Source organism: Mustelus asterias, chromosome 16, assembly GCF_964213995.1.
Source record: "Mustelus asterias chromosome 16, sMusAst1.hap1.1, whole genome shotgun sequence".
Classification (NCBI taxonomy): Eukaryota; Metazoa; Chordata; class Chondrichthyes; order Carcharhiniformes; family Triakidae; genus Mustelus; species Mustelus asterias.
In genome coordinates, this window is record NC_135816.1 from 17307073 (window position 1) to 17326340 (window position 19268).

A 19268-nucleotide genomic window follows, 5' to 3' on the forward strand; every position below is an offset into this window, starting at 1 on the left:
ACTCTCCAATTGCCTGGATGAGCGCAGCTCCATCAACACTCAAGAAGCTCGACACCATCCAGGACAAAGCAGCCTGCTCGATTGGCACCCCTTTCATCACATCCAACATCCACTTCCTCCATTTCTGAAGCACAGAGGCAGCAGTGTGTACCATCTACCAAGATGCACTGCAGGAATTCACCAAGGCTTCCCAGACAGCATGTTCCAAATCCACAACTGTCACCAGCTAGAAAGACAAGGGCAGCAGATGCCTGGGGACACCACCATCTAGATGTTCCCCTCCAAGTCAGGCGGCCCGGTGGCACAGTGGTTAGCACCGCTGCCTCACAGTGCCAGGGACCCGGTTCGATTCCCGCTTGGGTCACTGTCCTGATCGCTGGCCTCCCTCCCGCTGTCATTCAACCCAAAGTGCAGAGTGGCAGCGTGACCCCCACCCTGACAGGTCACATCCCAGAGGCCCTGCCACCCCCATCAGGGCCCTGCCCCTTTGGCACTTGGGTGGTGCCAAGTTGCCCCCTGGACATTGGCATTTTGTCCCTTGGGCAGTGCCAGGGGACCTACGTCGGCCCGCTGCGCTACAGAAGCAGAGCAGTGAGATGGGAGAATCGCCCCCATAGTGTTCTAAGACATAAATATGCGGGTAGGTTTTCCTGAGTCCTCAGTTAAAGGTATCTGGCTCATCATACTAATGGGCAGTCCACTTTATCAATTGCAGGCACTCGTGTTGCCAAATCTCCAGAACTGTCCTGGAGACTCCAGGAATTAAAGATTAATCAATGGAGAAACCCAGGAGAAACAGAAAATCATCAGGGCATACAAAAGGTTTTCCATTTGATTTGAACACTTTCATTTATTAGTTAAAAATCATCGGAACGAGGACAAAGATATGAGGTGGGATTCTCCAGCCTCCCAGCCGCGTGTTTCCCGCTGGCGGGAGGTGGCGCATTGTTTGCCAGCGGTGGGATTCTCTGGTCCCGCTGCTGTCAGTGGAAATTCCCATTGACATCACCCCATACCGGCAGGAAACCCACACCCGGGGGTGCACTGCCGGCGTGACTGGAGAATCGCACCAATGTGAACGGCTGGTGAATTTCAGCCATGGTCTTTAGACTGGACGGTGCATTTGGAACAGTGAGGTCATGTGGTGATACAATGATACATCCAACAAGAGTTGGCAACGCAAAACACCCCAACTACCTCACTGCTGATAAGGACTCAGAAAATCTACTCCCAAACGTCAGTTGTAGAAAGTGTCAATGACTGGCCCAGTTACACAATACAGTTGTTCACAGTGTTCCACTAGTCCCATGGTTGAGAAGGTATATTCCTAATGTGTTAATGAGCTGAATGCTCCTGGCTCCTTCCCGGGTCTGCTTGGCTTAATCAGGAAGAAACAATTTTCCTCCCTCAGGGGCCCAGGCTAACGAGTACAAAAATGGTGCATAATCCGCACTCCTAATCGCTAACCAGCCACTGCTGTTGCTCCATGTCCCTTGTATAAGGGACAAGGAAGGACAGACTTGGCATGGACTGGTGCCCATGACCATCTCTCACCATCTTGACTCCTGTGTGAAGGATGGTCACATGAAGGACAGAAGGCACATGATTCACTAGGAGCCATACAATCCCTACAGTGCAGAAGGAGGCCATTCGGCCCATCAAGTCTGCACTGACCACAATCCCACCCAGGCCCTATTCTCGTAACCCCACACATTTACCCTGCTAATCCCCCTAACATGAGGGGCAATTTATCATGGCCAATCAACTCAACGCACACATCTTTGGAATGTGGGAGGAAACCGGACCACCTGGAGGAAACTCACGCAGACACGGGGAGAACGTGCAGACTCCACACAGACAGTGACCCGAGGCTGGAATTGAATCCGGGTCCCTGGCCCTGTGAGGCAGCAGTGCTAACCACTGTGCCGCCATGCCCTCCCGCCACTCCCTCATAGCGTGGTGGTGTGAATCATTAAATAGTTTCAGGAAGGAGATAGATACATTTCTGATTTAAAAACAAGTTAAAGGGAAATGGGAAACAGGTAGGGAGGTGGATTTGAGACCAGGAAGAGATCAGCCAGGATCTGATTGAATGGCGGAGCAGGCTCCAAGGGCTGAATTGCTTATTTCTGCTCCTAATTCCAAGTTCCTATGTTCCCTCAAGGAATGTCAATGCTTTCAGCATAAGAGGTTAGAACAGGGGTGTAAACGAGGGGATTAAAACAATACAGGTCCTGCTTTCATTGCCTGCCATTACCACCTGTCTCTGCGATCGCATTAACCAACCACTGATTAATCAGTGTGGAGCATTTTAATGTGTTTAGAGGCTGCTTCAATTGGGTGGCTGTTTAATGCTGCCTTGATATTTTTAATTGCTTGTAACTTGCATGGGCAGGAACAGGATAGCTTTCTGTCCGAAATGAGTTCTTGGCCCTGGTTTGGCATTTCCGTTCTTTCGAATGGCGACATACCAGTTCCTTTCCATATACTCCTTCGACTTGTAGGTGTTATAACCGTTTTCTTCCACAGTTTCCATGAAGAAGCATTCTTCTGTTGGATCTGGCTGCGTAGAGGACAGAAGGAACAAGCAGCAGTTAACAATTAAAAGAGCTCCCCACAGTGGCCTAGCAGATAATGACACCCTTCCCAGTGTGACCCAAATCAGCAAGATCCCAGTTTGAACATAGGAAGGAAAAGAAATGAAATACTTTCATTTATTCAGCATGAACAATAGAATGTGATAGTGTGAACCTCAGAGTGATACCACAAAGAGCTGCTCACTCAAGCTTATTTATTAGTCACAAGTAAAGCTTACATTAACACTGCAATGAAGTGTGGTGGACTACAGTAGCGCCTTTGTCCTGTCTGGACCACCGTTGTTGTATTTGTCATGCCTGGGCACATCCCCTGCCGGCTCCTCCCCTTGTCACCTAGTATAAAGGTGGCTGTTTCCTCCCCCTTGTTCAGTTCGGGTCGGTTACCTGTTGGGATGTGCTCCTAGTTCTGTAATGAATAAAAGCCTACAGTTGTATTGGCACACAAGTAGTCTTTTGCCTAATTGATAGCGCTTCATGAAGTTACTGTGAAATTCCCCTAGTCGCCACAGTCCAGCACTTGTTCGGGTCAATGCACCTAACCAGCACGTCTTTCAGAGTGTGGGAGGAAACCGGAGCACCCGAAGGAAACCCACGCAGACAGGGGGAGAACGTGCAGACTCTGCACTGACAGTGATCCAAGCCAGAAATCGAACCCAGGTCCCTGGCACTGTGAGGTAACAGTGCTAACCGCTGTGCCACCGTGCCACCCTCCCGGGTTTTCTAGCTGACAGTGGTGGCAAACATTTTACTTTTTTGTCATTTTTTAAAGTTTATTTATTAGTATCACCAATAGGCTTACATTAACACTGTGATGAAGTTACTGTGAAAATCCCCAAGTCGCCACACTCCGGCACCTGTTCGGGTACACTGAGGGAGAATTTAGCATGGCCAATACATCTAACCAGCGCATCTTTCAGACTGTGGGAGGAAACCGGAGCACCCAGGGAAAACCCATGCAAACACGGAGCAGACTCCACACAGACAGTGACCCAGATTGGAATCGAACCTGGGTCCCTGGCACTGTGAGGCAGCAGTGCCACCACTTGGTTCTGCTTTAATTAAGGATAGGGATGTTTATGGAGCCTCCTGATTCTGCCACTGCCTCAGCTGTAATGCTCAGCCATGCCTTTGTTTGCCTGTAGACTTGGCTGTTACAATGCACTCCTGGCCAACATCCCATCTTCTTTGCTTCAGCATTGAGCCCATTCAAAATGCTGCAGCTCTTTTCTTAACCTGCGTATCTTTGTCACTATCACACCGTGCTCCCGATCCAGAAACACCTCAAACTTCAAACTCTCATCCATATCATCCACAGCCTCGATCCTCCCTATCTCTGTAACCTTCCCCAGTCCGACACCCACTCAGGTTTTGAGCTCATCCGATTCTGGTCTCTTGCATGTCTCTTGTTTGAATTGCTGCACCACTTGCAGCTGTGCGCAAGTCCTAGGGAAGAATTTTCCTGCCCCGCCCGCCACGGGAGTCGTACTGGGCGGGACACGGACACGGACCATGCAAAGATCCATTGACCTTGGGCGGGATTTTCCGGTCTTGGGGCAAACATCACTACCTCCCTCCCCTCCTTATCAATGCTCCTTCCAAATAAGGACCCGGGTTCGATTCCTGGCTTGGGTCACTGTGTGGAGTCTGTTCATTCTCCCCGTGTCTGCGTGGGTTTCCTCTGGGTGCTCCGGTTTCCTCCCACAGTTTGAGCAAAGGTTTGGTCATTGTCCCTGCTCTGGACCATTGTCAACTTCTATTTGATAGATCCTGCGATGCACCTTGGGCATTTCACTGGCTAAAGAAATTAAATAAATACAAATTATTGTTGTTGAGATAAGCTCCATTGTTGCTTCTGCTTTCTTCTCTAAGTGGACATGATTCCTGCATGAACTTTGACACTGCAGCTTACTGCTAATAGCTGAGCAAAGCTACTGAATAGCTAGGATAGACACATAGGGCTGGATTTTCCAGCTGCACTTTGGGGTGGCACGGTGGCACAGTGGTTAGCACTGCTGCCTCACAGCGCCAGGGACCCGGGTTCGATTCCTGGCTTGGGTCACTGTCTGTGTGGAGTCTGTTCATTCTCCCCGTGTCTGTGTGGATTTCCTCCCACAGTCCGAAAAATGTATTGGTTAGGTGAATTGGCCAAGCTAAATTCTCCCTCAGTGTACTCGAACAGGCGCCGGAGTGTAGCGACGAGGAGATTTTCACTTCAATGCAGTGTTAATGTAAGCCTACTATTGACACTAATAAATAAACTTTAGATTGACTGGGCTCAGGTCACTGAGAAATACATGGACGATCGGCCCAGCCATCATCTGGGCCTCCACATCCTCAGTCTCCCCTGGTGTCCCACCCACATCAGCGGTCATGCTGAAAAACAGGGCCTGAGGTTGGATTTATCCATCCCATCCCTTGATGTGTTTTGTGGCAGTGGAGGCAGCCTGCCATGGGCCAGTGGTGGGATCTAACAGTCCCAAAGAAACATAGAAATCCTACAGTGCAAAAGGAGGCCATTCGGCCCATCGAGTCTGCACCGACAACAATCCCACCCAGACCTTAACCCTGTAATGCCACATATTAACCCAGCTATTCCCTCTAACCCACGTATCCCGGGACACTAAAGGTCAATTTAGCATGGCCAATGCACCTAACCTGCACATCTTTGGACTGTGGGAGGAAACCGGAGCACCCGGAGGAAATCCACACAGACATGGGGAGAATATGCAAACTCCACACAGACAGTGACCAAAGCCGGGAATCGAACCCGGGTCCCTGAAGCTGTGAGGTAGCAGTGTTAACCGCTGTGCCACCGTGCCGCTCTAACCACTGTGTCACTGTCCCGCTGCTATCAGCAGAGTTTCTTGTTGTTGCATCATCTGCCACTAGGGATCCCATGGTGCGGAGGGGGTGTCGCTGTCAGCGGGATTGGAAAATGCTGCTGGCAGGATCGACTGGAAAATCCCGCCTTGTGTTTTTATTGATGAGATACTGGAGGGCCATGAGTGTCCATGGAGTTTGTGAGGAGTCAGTGCTATTGTGAAGGGAGGGAGTACATTGGCAAGGATCCTTCTCTTCCATTGTTAAAAAGCACAGATTCAGACATAGGCCGGAATTTTATCAGCGCGTCCGCCCGAGTTCCGGACGATCCCACCCGAGGCCAACGGAGAATGAATGAATGCCCAATTCCAGGGGCGGGCGCGCTGATGAAATTCCGGCCATAGACTCCAGTCTCACTGCAAACCATCATTTCTCTTTGTGTAGAAGCGACACAGAACTGCACCATTACAGGGAGTTCAGGGAGCCGGTTTTCTGGCAAAGTAGGTAATCCGATACCTTCATTCCTGCAATTTGAATGTTACTTTTTCCTAGTTGCCCTTCCAGTATGTTTTGCTGCAGGGGAGTGCAGCTTTCCTGAGCTCAGAGAGGACAGGTGAGTCGTGTTTCCTTTGTCTTATAACAGTAATTTACAAAGACGTTACCTCCCCTGTATTTATCTCTTAAAGGGGGAGTCAAGCTGTGGGACATGATTAATGGGATGACAGGAAGGAACAAGAGAAAGAATAGCAAGGAAGGAAAGCAAGAGAGGACGGGATGAGGGAAGGAAATTGTTATGAACAAATGTGTCATTGTGGAGGGCCTGCTGTGATCAAAGAATTCTTTGCTAGCACTGCACACGCCTGAATGTGGTGAAAAAGAACACCTGTTTTCGTGATGTTGGATGAGAGATAAATATTGGCCAAGACAATTGGGAGAACACCCCTGCGCTTCTTTGACAATTGGGGTTGTTACATCCTGAGCGAGAAGATGGGGCCCCAGATTTGTGTCTCCTCTGAAAGATGCTTCCTCCAACATAGGGTTGCCAACCGTGATTAAATGCATTCCTGGAGGTTTCATCAAATGTGACCAGACTGATTCCCAGAAATGGCAGGACTGATATATGAAGAAAGATTGGATCGACTCGGCTCGCACTCACAGGAATTTAGAAGAATGAGAGGGTGTCTCATAGAAATATATATGGCGGAATTTTATATTCTCGCTCATCCCGAAACCATAAAACCTCGCCGGAGGTCAACAGACCTTCCATGTTCCGCCCCTCGCTCGCTCCGATTCCCGTGGCGGGAGGGGCGGTAAAATTCCAGTGATAAAATCTTGATGGGCTCGATGTGGGAAGAATGTTCCCAATGTTGGGCAAGTCCAGAGCTAGGGGGTCACAGTCTAAGAATAAGAGGTAAGCCGTTCAGCACTGAGATGAGGAAGAACTTCTTCACTCAGAGAGTTGTGAACCTGTGGAATTCTCTACCACAGAAAACTGTTGAGGCCGACTCATTAGATATGTTCAAGAGGGAGTTGGATGTGACCCTTGTGGCTAAAAGGATGAAGGGGTATGGAGAGAATGTGGGAGTGGGATACTGAAAATGCATGATCAGCAATAATCACATTGAATAATGGTGCAGGTTCAAAGGGCCAAATGACCTACTCCTGCACCCATTTTCTATGACTTGCTTCCACCCACTAGCCATTTCTCAGTCAACTCATCCACCTTTGTGATGCATTCCTTCCTACGCCAATTGGAAAGCAAAAAGACTCATTAGCCAACTGATGATGCTTGGCCTTCAGCCAAACAGCCTTTTCCCTCATTTTCAATATTTTTATATCTGGCAAAGAGAAATGTTCAAAGAAACTGACAAAAAAAACCTGTTAATGTCCTGACGATTTCTCTCCAAGGTTGCACCTGGAGTGTCTGGGAGATTAATCTTCAATTCCTGGAGGCTCCCAGCCAATCCTGGAGGATTGGCAACCCTACTCCAACAGTGTAGCACTCCCTCAGTAATGCACTGCGAGTGTCGGCCTAGATTTTATGCTCACATAATATTACGTTTTGCCAGCCACAGCTAGCTAATGACCATAGACTGAACTGGGACTTTTATTCTGTTCCCTTTACTTGATGCTAATAGTTGCACAGTCTCAAGAGGTGTTCTTGAATCTTGCCTAGTTGGCCATTCTTCACTCTTCACCATAAATAGTGGAGCAGGTAAAATTGAGAGCGAGTTGCCTGAAGTGTAAAATTCTCTGGTGGATATTGGATGAGGCCTTTTTCTTAGCCCACACAAGCTGCACAAATGGATGAATTGCACCTTGGCTTATGTAGAGAGCTGGCTCCCGTGTCTGTACACACACTGGGATTATGCACTGACCTCAAACAAATTTACAGAGCAGTTGAAGAGCAGCACACAGAGATTGTCATCCATCCATCCTTGGTGACTGTAGCCTGAGCTGCGAAGGCCGTAAACTCTAGAACTCCCTCCCTAACAGCACTGTGGGTGTACCGAGGCTGGAATTGAACCTGGGTCTCTGGTGCTGTGAGTGCTAACCACTGTGCCACCATGCCACCCTTAAAGGGCAAGGTTGTCCTTCTCAAGGGCAAATAGGGATGGGCAATAAATGCTGGCCTAGCCAGCGATGCCCACATCTGATGAAAGAATAAATAAAAAGAATGGGATATTAATGGCTGTACATGATACAATGTAAATCAGTAATGTGTCCTGTGAAGCTTCCAGCCATTTTAGCAGCTCAATGCCATCAATTATTTCTGACCAACCCATACAAATTGAAACATCCCTGCTTCTGAACTTGACCTTATTCCGTCCCGGCGAACCTGCTCCATTTTCACCACTCTCCAAGTCACAAATGTTCTCAGAAGGAACTCCAATGATCATGGGGTATCAGGTGATGTCAGACAGGGTAGAGGCAGAGGACAACAGTCAGCATCCCAAAGTTAGGGTGTGGTCCCGGCAGCCAGAACTCTACTGTTAATCATGATTCAGATGATTCAGAGAGCCCATCCCAACCCCACCGGAAATGATGTCTTGAGACGTCTAGTTGGATCAGGAGTATTGTGTTTTGAAGAGAGGCTCAGATTGAAAACAATAACTTGCCTGTTCTCTTCTGGGGTGTGCCAGACCAGCTGAGAGTTATCAGCATTCTCTGCTTCTGTTTCAGACTTAAAGGAAATCTCTGCAATCATAGAATCTTAAAACACAGAAAGAAGCCATGTGGCCCATTGGGGGTGTGCCTGCTCCTTTGAAAGTGCTATCCAATTTAGTCCCACATCCCAGTCTTTTACCCATATCCCTGTGGGTTTACCTTCTTCAAACATTGATATTTGAAAGTTCCTGTGCAATTTGATTCCACCACACTTTCAGGTAATGTACTGCAAATCTCAACAACAGCCTGTGGTGGAGAAATTTCTCCTTATTTCCTTCAGGTTCTTTTACCAAATACCTTAAATCTATTTGACATCTGGTTACCATTCCAAAGGGAATAGTTTCTCCGTACATGCTCCGCTGCCAGGGTGTCAGTGCCAGGGGGTCACTGCCAGGTGTCAGTCAGGGTATCATAGCCACAGTGACATAGCCAGGGTGTCAGTGCCAGGGTGTCAGTGCCAGGGTGTCAGTGCAGGGTGTCAAAGGGCAGCGCAAGGTTGGCACTGAGGAGACCCCATATCGGAGTGTCTCTCTTGTGTGGGGGCGGGGGGAGGGAATGAGGTGAGGCCTCTAGCTTGTGGGGCGGGGGGGGGGGTCTGGCAGTTGGGTCACCCTCGTGCTTGTGTATTCCGGTGGGGGTGACTCAGTGACCTGTAATGGGATGGGGGTAAGGATACCCCTCTGTGCTGAGGGGGTTGAATGTGCTCCCCTTGTTGAAAGGGTGGGGCAGGGCAGGGCGAGTGGGGCCACCATGTCTGCAGTGGGGCCATGTCTCTGAATGCTGAGGTGCCTTTTACAAAGGGAATCCCGATCTCTGTGAAGCCGGAATGGATGGCGATTTTATGTTTTGAACACATTTGCATTATAAATGTGGCTGAGTTCCTTCCACCTGACAGTTGCTGCCAGTGCCAAGGGATCTCTCTCAAAATGGAACATAGAACATAGATCATAGAAAAGCGACAGCACAAACAGGCCCTTCGGCCCATAATTTGTGCCGAACATGTCCCTACCTACTAGGTTTACCTATAACCCTCTATCTTACTAACTTCCATGAACTTATCCAAAAGTCTCTTAAAAGACCCTATCGAATCCGCCTCCACCACCACTACTGGCAGCCGATTCCACGCACCCACCACCCTCTGAGTGAAAAACTTACCCCTAACATCTCCTCTGTACCTACTCCCCAGCACCCTAAACCTGTGACCTCTTGTGGCAACCATTTCAGCCCTGGGTAAAAGCCTCTGAGAATCCACTCTATCAATACCTCTCAACATCTTATACACCTCTATCAGGTCACCTCTCATCCTTCGCTTCTCCAAGGAGAAAAGACCTAGCTCTCTCAACCTATCCTCATAAGGCATGCCACCTAATCCAGGCAACATCCTTGTAAATCTCCTCTGCACCCTTTCTATGGCTTCCACATCCTTTCTGTAATGAGGCGACCAGAACTGGGCACAGTACTCCAGGTGGGGTCTGACCAGGGTCCTATACAGCTGCAGCATTATCTCCCGATTTCTAAACTCAATTCCTCTATTGATGAAGGCAGTATTCCGTACACCTTCTTAACCACAGCCTCTACCTGCGATGCTGCTTTGAGCGTCCTATGAACCCGAACCCCAAGATCTTCCTGATCTTCCACACTGCCAAGCGTCTTACCCTTAATGTTATATTCTTTCATCCTATTCGACCTGCCAAAATGAACCACCACACACTTATCTGGGTTGAAGTCCATCTGCCTCTTATATAGAGTCTTGCATCTTATCCATGTCTCGTTGCAACTGCTGACATCCCTCTACACTATCCACAACACCACCAACCTTTGTGTCATCAGCAAACTTGCCAACCCATCCTTCCACTTTCTCATCCAGGTAATTTATAAAAATCACAAAGAGTAAGGGTCCCAGAACAGATCCCTGGGGCACTCCACTGGTGACCGACCTCCATGCTGAAAAAGACCCATCTACAAGCACTCTTTGCCTTCTGTGGGCAAGCCAGTTCTGAATCCACAAGGCAATGTCCCTTGTATCCCATGCCCCTTCACTTTCTCAATAAACCTTGCATGGGGCACCTTATCAAACGCCTTGCTGAAATCCATACAAACTACATCTACTGCTCTTCCCTCGTCTATGTGTCTAGTTACATCTTCAAAAAATTCAAATTAGGCTCGTACGGCATGATCTGCCTTGGACAGATGTTCATAAATCCTGCCTCTCAGGATCTTCTCCATCAACTTACCAACCACTGAGGTTAGACTCACTGATCTATAATTTCCCGGGCTATCTCTTCTCCCTTTCTTGAATAACGGAACCACATCCGCAATCCTCCAATCCTCTGGAACCTCTCCCGTCTCCATTGATGACGCAAAGATCATCGTAAGAAGTTTAACAACACCAGGTTAAAGTCCAACAGGTTTATTTGGTAGCAAAAGCCACACAAGCTTTCGGAGCTCCAAGCCCCTTCTTCTGAAGAAGGGGCTTGGAGCTCCGAAAGCTTGTGTGGCTTTTGCTACCAAATAAACCTGTTGGACTTTAACCTGGTGTTGTTAAACTTCTTACTGTGTTTACCTCAGTCCAACGCCGGCATCTCCACATCATGACTGGCAAAGATCATCGCCAGAGGCTCAGCAATCTCTTCCCTCACCTCCCACAGTAACCTGGGGTACATCCCATCCGGTCCCGGCGATTTATCTAACTTGATGCTTTTCAAAAGCTCCAACAAATCCTCTTTCCTAATGTCCACATCCTCAATCTTCTCAGTCCACTGCAAGTCTGCACTGCAACTACCAAGATCCTTTTCCACTGTGAATACTGAAGTAAAGTATTCATTGAGTACCTCTGCTATTTCTACCGGTTCTATATAGACTTGATAGGTCTTACTCCTTCACATCTTATCTTCTTGCTCTTAACATACTTGTAGAATGCCTTGGGGTTTTCCTTTATCCTGTCTGCCAAGGCCTTCTCATGACCCCTTCTTGCTCTTCTAATTTCCCTCTTAAGTTCCTTCCTACTAGTCGTATACTCTTCTAGATTTCTAACATTGCCGAGCTCCCTGAACCTTTCGTAGGCTTTTATTTTCTTCTTGACTAAATTCATTACAGCTTTCGTGCACCATGGTTCCTGTAACCTACCATAACTCTCAATGAGCAACTCTCATTGCAACGTTGCTGTGCAGAGCTCCAGACAAATTTTCCTTGAAAATTTGCCACATTTCTTCTGTACATTTCCCTGAGAAAACCTCCTTCCAATTTATGCCTCTAATTTCCTGCCTAATAGCCTCATAATTGCCCTTACTCCAAATAAACACTTTCCCAGCTTGACTGATCCTATCTCTCTCCAATGCTAATGTAAAGGAGGTAGAGTCATGATCACTATCCCCAAAATGCTCTCCCACTGAGAGATCTGACACCTGCCTAGGTTCATTCCCGAATACCAAACCAAGCACAGCCTCTCCTCTTGTAGGAAATGAGGAAGAATTTGTTTTCTCAGTGGGTTGTGGAGGCTGGGACATTGACCATAGATAAAAGTCTGAGTTAGACTGATTTTTAATCTATAATGGAGCGGCGGGGGGCAGGCAGGAAATTGGAGGCAAAGGCACAATTAGATCAACCATGATCTTACTGAATGGTGGAGCAGTTTGGATGGGCTGAATGGCTTCTCCTGCTCCTATTTCTTATTATGAACATCTGTGGATTTATATGCCAGCGTTGACCCTCAGGAGGGGAAAAACAAAAAATCCGATTGGAAATCTGTGGAGAAAGGTTTTGATCACGATTATCTGGTTGAGTAACAGCGCCATCTTAACTCTAGGTACATGATGTAATACATATTCATATATGAAAAGTCAGTAAGACTCGAGGCTCTCAGCTTACCGAGGCATGAAGCTGACCCATTTCGCTCATTGCTAGGTAGCGTCGAGCTTCAATCCCTTGAATGGTCACCACTCCTCTACTTACAGCCTGGAGCTGGAGCTGAACTGAAGAAGGATGAATTATATTCATGACAAGCAACTAGAGATACAAAACACCTAAAATTTTGAACTGGATCTCTCTGGCAAGAAAAGATTCATTTGGGAAATCTTGCTTGGGTACTGTGCTTTGTAACCCAGCATGTTGAAAGGGCCAAGCACTAAGCTAACTCGGGGTGATTCACACCGTGGAGTCTGATGGTGTTTTTGAGCTCAATACTGAAATGCTTAACAAGATTAAACAATGAGGATTTGTTCTACAGCTTAAGGAGATCAGTGTGTTTGATGCGGACGCTTTGATCATTTCTGGCTGTTTCCTTTCAGTAGTTTCAGATTGGTGTTGAGACTAATGCACTGTTTCCTCCCAGTTCTGTTTTGTTTCCTTCTCATTTAACCAACATGTAAGAAGCGAAAAATCTTGGCAAAACTATGGCGGTGTAAAGTAGGACAACAGACGTTCCACCATGGAGCAGCTAAGACCCAAGACTGGCAAAGCAATTTCCCACTTAGTTAAAAATTAAAACAATATTAACCTGATCTCAGACTTGAAGAGGTAGTGCCTTAACGCACTTACACTATCAAATCTATATATGAGAGAGAGAGAGATGCAAGAGAAGAGAAAGAGTGGGGGGAGAAAGAGAGGAAAGAGAGAGACTGCCACTCAGCCTGGTTTATACAAGATCTTGGGGGTAACTTTAAAATATTCCAAAATGGAACATTAACTACTCCCTCAAGGCTGGATTCCCTCATCTTGTGTTCATCTAATCACGAGTTGCCCCTGTTAAAATAAGATCGCAAAACCCTCCCCATTAGTTCGGTGACATTACAGTCTCTCATCTGAGATCAGTCTAAAGATGTTCAGGTTAGATGGATTGGCCATACTAAATTGTCCCTTAGTGTACAAAGGTGTGTAGGTCAGATGCATTAGCTGTGGTAAATGTGTGTGGCATGGGGATAGGGTGGGGGAAAAGGTCTGGGTAAGGTACTCTGTCAGGGAGAGTTGGTGCAAACTCAATAGGCCGGTTGGCCTCCTTCTGCACTGTAGGGATTTTGTGATTCTATGATCTACCCTTGTTTGCTTACAGGAAAATGTCCCACCTGATAACAAACAACATAAAAAACCCAGGCTCCTGCTGCGTGGCACGTTAGGTAACGTCTGTGTGGGTAGTGGTACTGGGTCAGCCTCAGTATCGTAAGACTAGGAAGGGAAAGGAAATAATTACCAGTTCCAATTGACACCTGGGCCACTGAGCCTCTATGATGGGCAGGACAGATGTGGGCCATTGTTTGGGAGGAGGGCTGAATTTAAAGGGAACTATGTGAAATGCACTCACAACCTTCCTTGCAGAGGTGGAGTATTTTATTAACAGACTTCAATCAGGCTCCCACATTACAACTTGGCACCTGATTTGATATTTATTGCTGCAATTGGCACTGAAAGTCAAATGGGAGCTGCTGGTTTTCTTAGGTAAGTGGCTGTTTTAACACGCCAAGAGGAACAGACTAATCCTCAATATGCTTATGTAGCGTACCCTGATGGGCGGGAGGACACAGTCTCTGTCCGTGACTTGGCACCTGCAGGTGCCCCTGAGGCCACCACGTCCCTCCACCCCACTGTCCCAGTCTCTTGTGTTGTGCACCCAGAGACCGTTACGCCCCTCCCCCCTTCAGTCCCAGTCTCCTATATTGTGCGCTCAGAGCCCACTACGTCCTTCCACCCCCCCAGCCCCAGTTCCCCCTGTTCTCTATACACCACCAGGACCACAGCTCACTTCTCTCACCCCTATGTACAGCTCGCTTGAGTCGCCGGTGCCGTCGCCACGCAGTACCCGACTGTTGGACGGGATGACGGATGGGTCGGCCTCACACCACCTGGCGCCTCCTCTCGACGCTCACTGCATGGAGCCTGGGCCGACTCTGCTCTCTGCTCGGACGACTCTGCAACCTGCACTACGACGATCGCGACGGCGGATCAAGCCACCAGATCGTCTGAACTTGTGATATTGTTTCCGCTTCACCCCGTGTTTTTTTTTAAAGGAGGGGTGAATGTGGTGGACTTCAGTTGTGCCTTTGTCCTGCCTGGATCACCGTTGTGTGTTTGTCATGCCTGGACACATCCCCTGCCGGCTCCTCCCCTTGTCACCTAGTATAAAGGTGGCTGTTTCCTCCCCCTTGTTCAGTTCGGGTCGGTTACCTGTTGGGATGTGCTCCTGGTTCTGTTATGAATAAAAGCCTACAGTTGTATTGGCACACAAGTAGTCTTTTGCCTAATTGATAGCGCATCAGACCCTCTGGCCCATCAAGGAAGCCTTTGGCCTCAACCGATCTCCAGCCATTGCACCAACCTCCAGCCCACACCCGATCGCTGCTTTCGCCGCCGCTCCACCCCAATCCATTAAACCCTCCAACACCGCACTGCCTCCCCATGGATCTGATCGCCACCTTCAACCCTTCACCTGTCCTGCATTCCAGCTTTCCATCCCCAATTGCACTCTCGAATCCCCCCCTCCCCCAAGCCCTAACTGCTCCCTCAGCACCTTCATGTCGCAGCCTCAGTCCCAGCCTCACACACTCCTGATCAAACCTCCACCTGCCCAGGGGATCTCCCCAAGACTCCATAGATGTGGCCTCCTGCTGTCTGAGATGTCTCCTGCCTGTCAACCAGGCTGTCCACGAGGCCTACCATTATCTGGGAGACAGAGCTGGAAGACAATAATCACAGAATCACAGAATACTACAGTGCAGAAGAGTCCCTTCGGCCCATTGAGTCTGGACTGATGCATGAAAGGCCGTGACCTGCCCACCTAATCCCACTTGCCAGCACTTAGCCCATAGCCTTGAATGTTATGGCATGCCAAGTACTCATCCAGGTACTTTTTAAAGGATGTGAGGCATCCCGCCTCCACCACCCTCCCAGGCAGTACATTTCAGACTGTCACCACCCTCTGGGTAAAAACGTTTTTCCTCAAATCCCCCCCTAAACCTCCCATCCCTCACTTTTAATTTGTGTCCCCTCGTAACTGACCCTTCAACTAAGGGGAAACAGCTGCTCCCAACTACCCTCTCCATGCCCCTCATAATCTTGAACACCGCAATCAGGTCACCCCTCAGTCTTCTCTGCTCCAATGAAAACAACCCAAACCTGTCCAACCTCGCTTCATAACTTAAATGTTCCATCCCAGGCAGCACCCTGGTAAATCTCCTCTGCACTCCAGTGCGTTCACGTCCTTCCTATAATGTAGCGACCAGAACTGCATTCAGTACTTCAGCTGTGGCCTCACCAAAGTTCTATACAATTCCAACATGACATCTCTGCTTTTGTAATCTATACCTCGATTGATAAAGGCGAGTGTGCCATGTGCCTTTTTCACCACCCTATTAACCTGCCTTTCCACCTTCAGAGATAATGAGGCCTTGCTGCTAAGATTGATGGGACGTCAATGATCCTAGCCTTCCTCAGGCTATTTTTGGTCCCATGTCCACCCCCCGCAGCCCCCCCCCCCCCCCCCACCCCTCCCTCCCCACTGCCCCCAACATAAATAGCAAAGCTCCAATGTTTGATTAGACACCAGCAGACTCAGATGAACTCAGGACTTGGATGGGATGGTACAGATGCTCAGATCGTTCACTCAGACTTTCATATAAAGAATTGTTATTTGGAAACTAGACTGGGAGGGTGTGGGGGCTTGGGAGAGGAAAAAACAAAAGATATAAAATTGTTTAGACTTAAACCTTTCTTCCTTGTGGACTTAGCACATAAGAAAAGTGCACTGACAGCATCAATCTGTGACGCTGATAAAATTCTCCTTCATCCTGCCACAGCAGGATGTTTAAATGTTTTTAAAAAAACATTCTTTGTGCACCACCCTTTGGAGTTTTAGTTCCTCTGAAATTTCGGTGGTAACCCTGATCTCCTCATTGCTGAGTGTCCTTAATGAATCGAACTTGGAAAGTTTCAAAGCAGTTGCCAAGCAACGCAAGCCCAAACATACTTGCACAAACACACACACACACACCACACACACACAAACTTAAACAATGCAGTGTAGGCGATGGCTAAAAAGAATTCTCACTGTATGCATCGTTGCGGTCTCTCGTCCCTTCCACTTGTCCGTCCGGGAGAATTCGTACAAAATGTCCTCCATTTGCACAGTACAAGAGCTTTGGGTCCTTGTAGCTCCCCAGAAAGTGATTGAAGGAATTGGACAAGTTTGATAAACTTGTCACAGTTCCAGCATCCATGTTGCTTCCAGCCTGTGTTCATATGGCTCTTTCTCCTGCAATAAATCAACAGGCACACAATAAACTTTACTTTAAAAAAAAAGAATGCCAGTTTAGGAAACAAAAATATAAGGAATTAGAAGTCTACGTTACAAATATAATGACATATTTTCTACTCTTTTTCACCCCAAGGCTTGTTCCTCTCCTTTCTCACAAGCTCTGCTATCTTCTCCATATGAACCTAGACTACAGGTATTGACAAACTACACAGCAGCAAAAGGAATCACAGTCAAGTCTGATCGTGTTGTCATCTGACGCACATGTACAAAATGCATAAACATGCACAAGCAAACACACACACACACATTTTCTAACAGACGTCAGAGATCAGGGTTGGGAAATGCGGCGATTTTTCCATTAGCTTGTACATTCACTCCCTCCAGCACAAGCGCACTGCAACTGCAGTGTGCACTCTCCACAGGAGGCACTGCAACAACTTGACAGGGTTTCATTAACAGGACCTCCCAGCACCTCAGCAAGGGCAGCAGGTGCATGAGGAAACTATTACTTTCGAGTTCACTAGTGTGCCACACACCATCCCGACTTGAACATTTATCATTGCTGTTCCTTCATTCATCAGCTGCCCAAAATACTGCACCTCCCAACTTAGCAGCACTGCAGGTGTAACTTCACCACATGGACTGCAGCAACTCAAGAAGGCAACTCGCTACCATCTTCCCAACGGCAATTAGGGGAGGGCAAAAAATGCCTGGTTGCCTGCGTACATCCAGAAAACAATAACTAACATCCTGTTTGACGCAGAATGAGAATGAAATGAATCAGTTTTATAGGCAAGTATGAGTTGTCTACGCAAGGAGATTACAGCTTCAGTATTTTTCCATCATTTCATTTAAAATAGAAAGTTACTGATCAGACAAACTGTCAGAAATGAAATGACCCAGGCTTGAGATTAAAACAACATCGAGAGGCACTTGTTTTAGCACAATGGGAAACAAGGCTCCCTTACAAGAGCAGAGGAGTTCTCCCTGCGGTCCTGGCCAATATTTATCCCTCAGCCAACAGCACTCAGACAGATTATCTGGTCATTAATCACATTGTTGCTTGTGGGAGCTTGCTGTGCATAAATTGACTGTCTTGTTTGCTAAATTATAGCAGTGATTACACTCATAAAGTACTTCATTGGTTGTAAGGTGTTTCGGAACATCCAACGAGCTGTGGATCTTTTGATAAAACAATAAGCAAACTCGATTTATATTAATCATTTCTTAAATATAAAAAAGCAAGAAACCCTCAAAAATCGCTTACCTCAATTTACTGGTGCAGAGTTGTTAAATAACCTGCTGATCTGTTCAGGATCTTAGGTGTATGTGTATCAGATATCGGTTGAGCTGCCCCTGATCCAGCAGTATGTACTCTACAGTATATTCTAATCATTTTCCCAGAAACTTATAGCATGCATCTGCCAATAAAGAATCAGGGAGCTCAACAGTCTAACTTACGGTGCTCTCCGCCAATATCGCCATTGCTGTGAATACCTGGTTCCTCATGAATCCCATGGTTAAAGGTGGAGCATTTTTCTAATAGGTGAAATAGGTGAGCCTCTTTATATAACTTCCACGTGTTAACTGCTATAGATCCTGATTGTTATTGGTGCAATCAATCCACAAGTTGCCCTGACTAAGAATTGAGCTTGGAGCAATGTGACCCTGGCCATCAAGTTGCAATCTAGTTCTGCGGTAGAATTTACAAACAATTCTCAAGGCGGTGGCAGGAAGCAGCAAGAGAACACATTGATAAATGACTGAGACAACAGCTCTCAACTGGGTGCTCTTAATGTGGCTTAGATCGTATGAAGGTCATGTACATATTAGGATATGTCTGGAGCGCTTTATAAACAATGCGTTGCACTTGGGCTGGGAGACCTAAACGGGGCTCACTGTGTTCAAATGTGATTCGCTGAAATTTATTACGGGCACAGCATCCCACCAGTTATAAAGGTTTTGAGGAACAGTAGTACAATCACACTAAAGTTAGAACAATTCCAAATTTGGGAATGTTTTCTGGGCCTCCGCCCAACATTGTGCCAAAATTAAACAGCTTCAAATGATGACATTTTTAGTTTGATTTTCTAGATACCAGTTTGATCTGCTGCCTGCTCTGCATGAACTGATCCCAACTGGAGTGGTGTAGAGTTTCTATGATTGACCTTAACATCACTGGATTAGGGAAGGGCCAATCAGCCAGTGAATCATCTCTCCTGATTGAAGTATAGGGATCTTGGCTGAAAGTACACATGTGCATGCGTGTGTGTATTTGTTGTGTATGTGTTGTGTGTGTGTGTTTGTGTGTGTGTGTTGTGTATGTGTTGTGTGTGTGTGTTGTGTATATGTGCGTGTGTGTGTGCATGCGTGCGTGTGTGTGTGCGTGCGTGTGTGTGTGTGTGCGTGCGTGCGTGCATGTGTGTGTGTGCACATGCATG

The 19268-nt window shown here is 47.4% G+C and overlaps 1 protein-coding gene across 5 annotated transcripts in view; it reads right to left on the minus strand.

The window, feature by feature from the left end:
- Positions 1 to 827: 827 nt before the first annotated feature.
- The window catches only part of LOC144505031 (fibroblast growth factor 1-like), a 41421-nt gene continuing 22980 nt past the window's right edge, over positions 828 to 19268 (minus strand). For 2 of the 5 annotated variants that reach the window (XM_078230702.1, XM_078230703.1), the window contains exons 2-4: positions 16621 to 16824; positions 12453 to 12556; positions 828 to 2563 (exon numbers count right to left, since the gene is read on the minus strand). In XM_078230702.1, coding sequence (XP_078086828.1) covers positions 2369 to 2563; positions 12453 to 12556; positions 16621 to 16789 — 468 coding nt within the window. In that variant the 5' untranslated portion in view covers positions 16790 to 16824 and the 3' untranslated portion in view covers positions 828 to 2368. Of the gene's footprint in view, positions 2564 to 12452; positions 12557 to 16620; positions 16825 to 18094; positions 18247 to 19268 lie in introns of those variants that run through there. The other 3 variants (XM_078230704.1, XR_013499754.1, XM_078230705.1) reach the window with 3 other exon arrangements.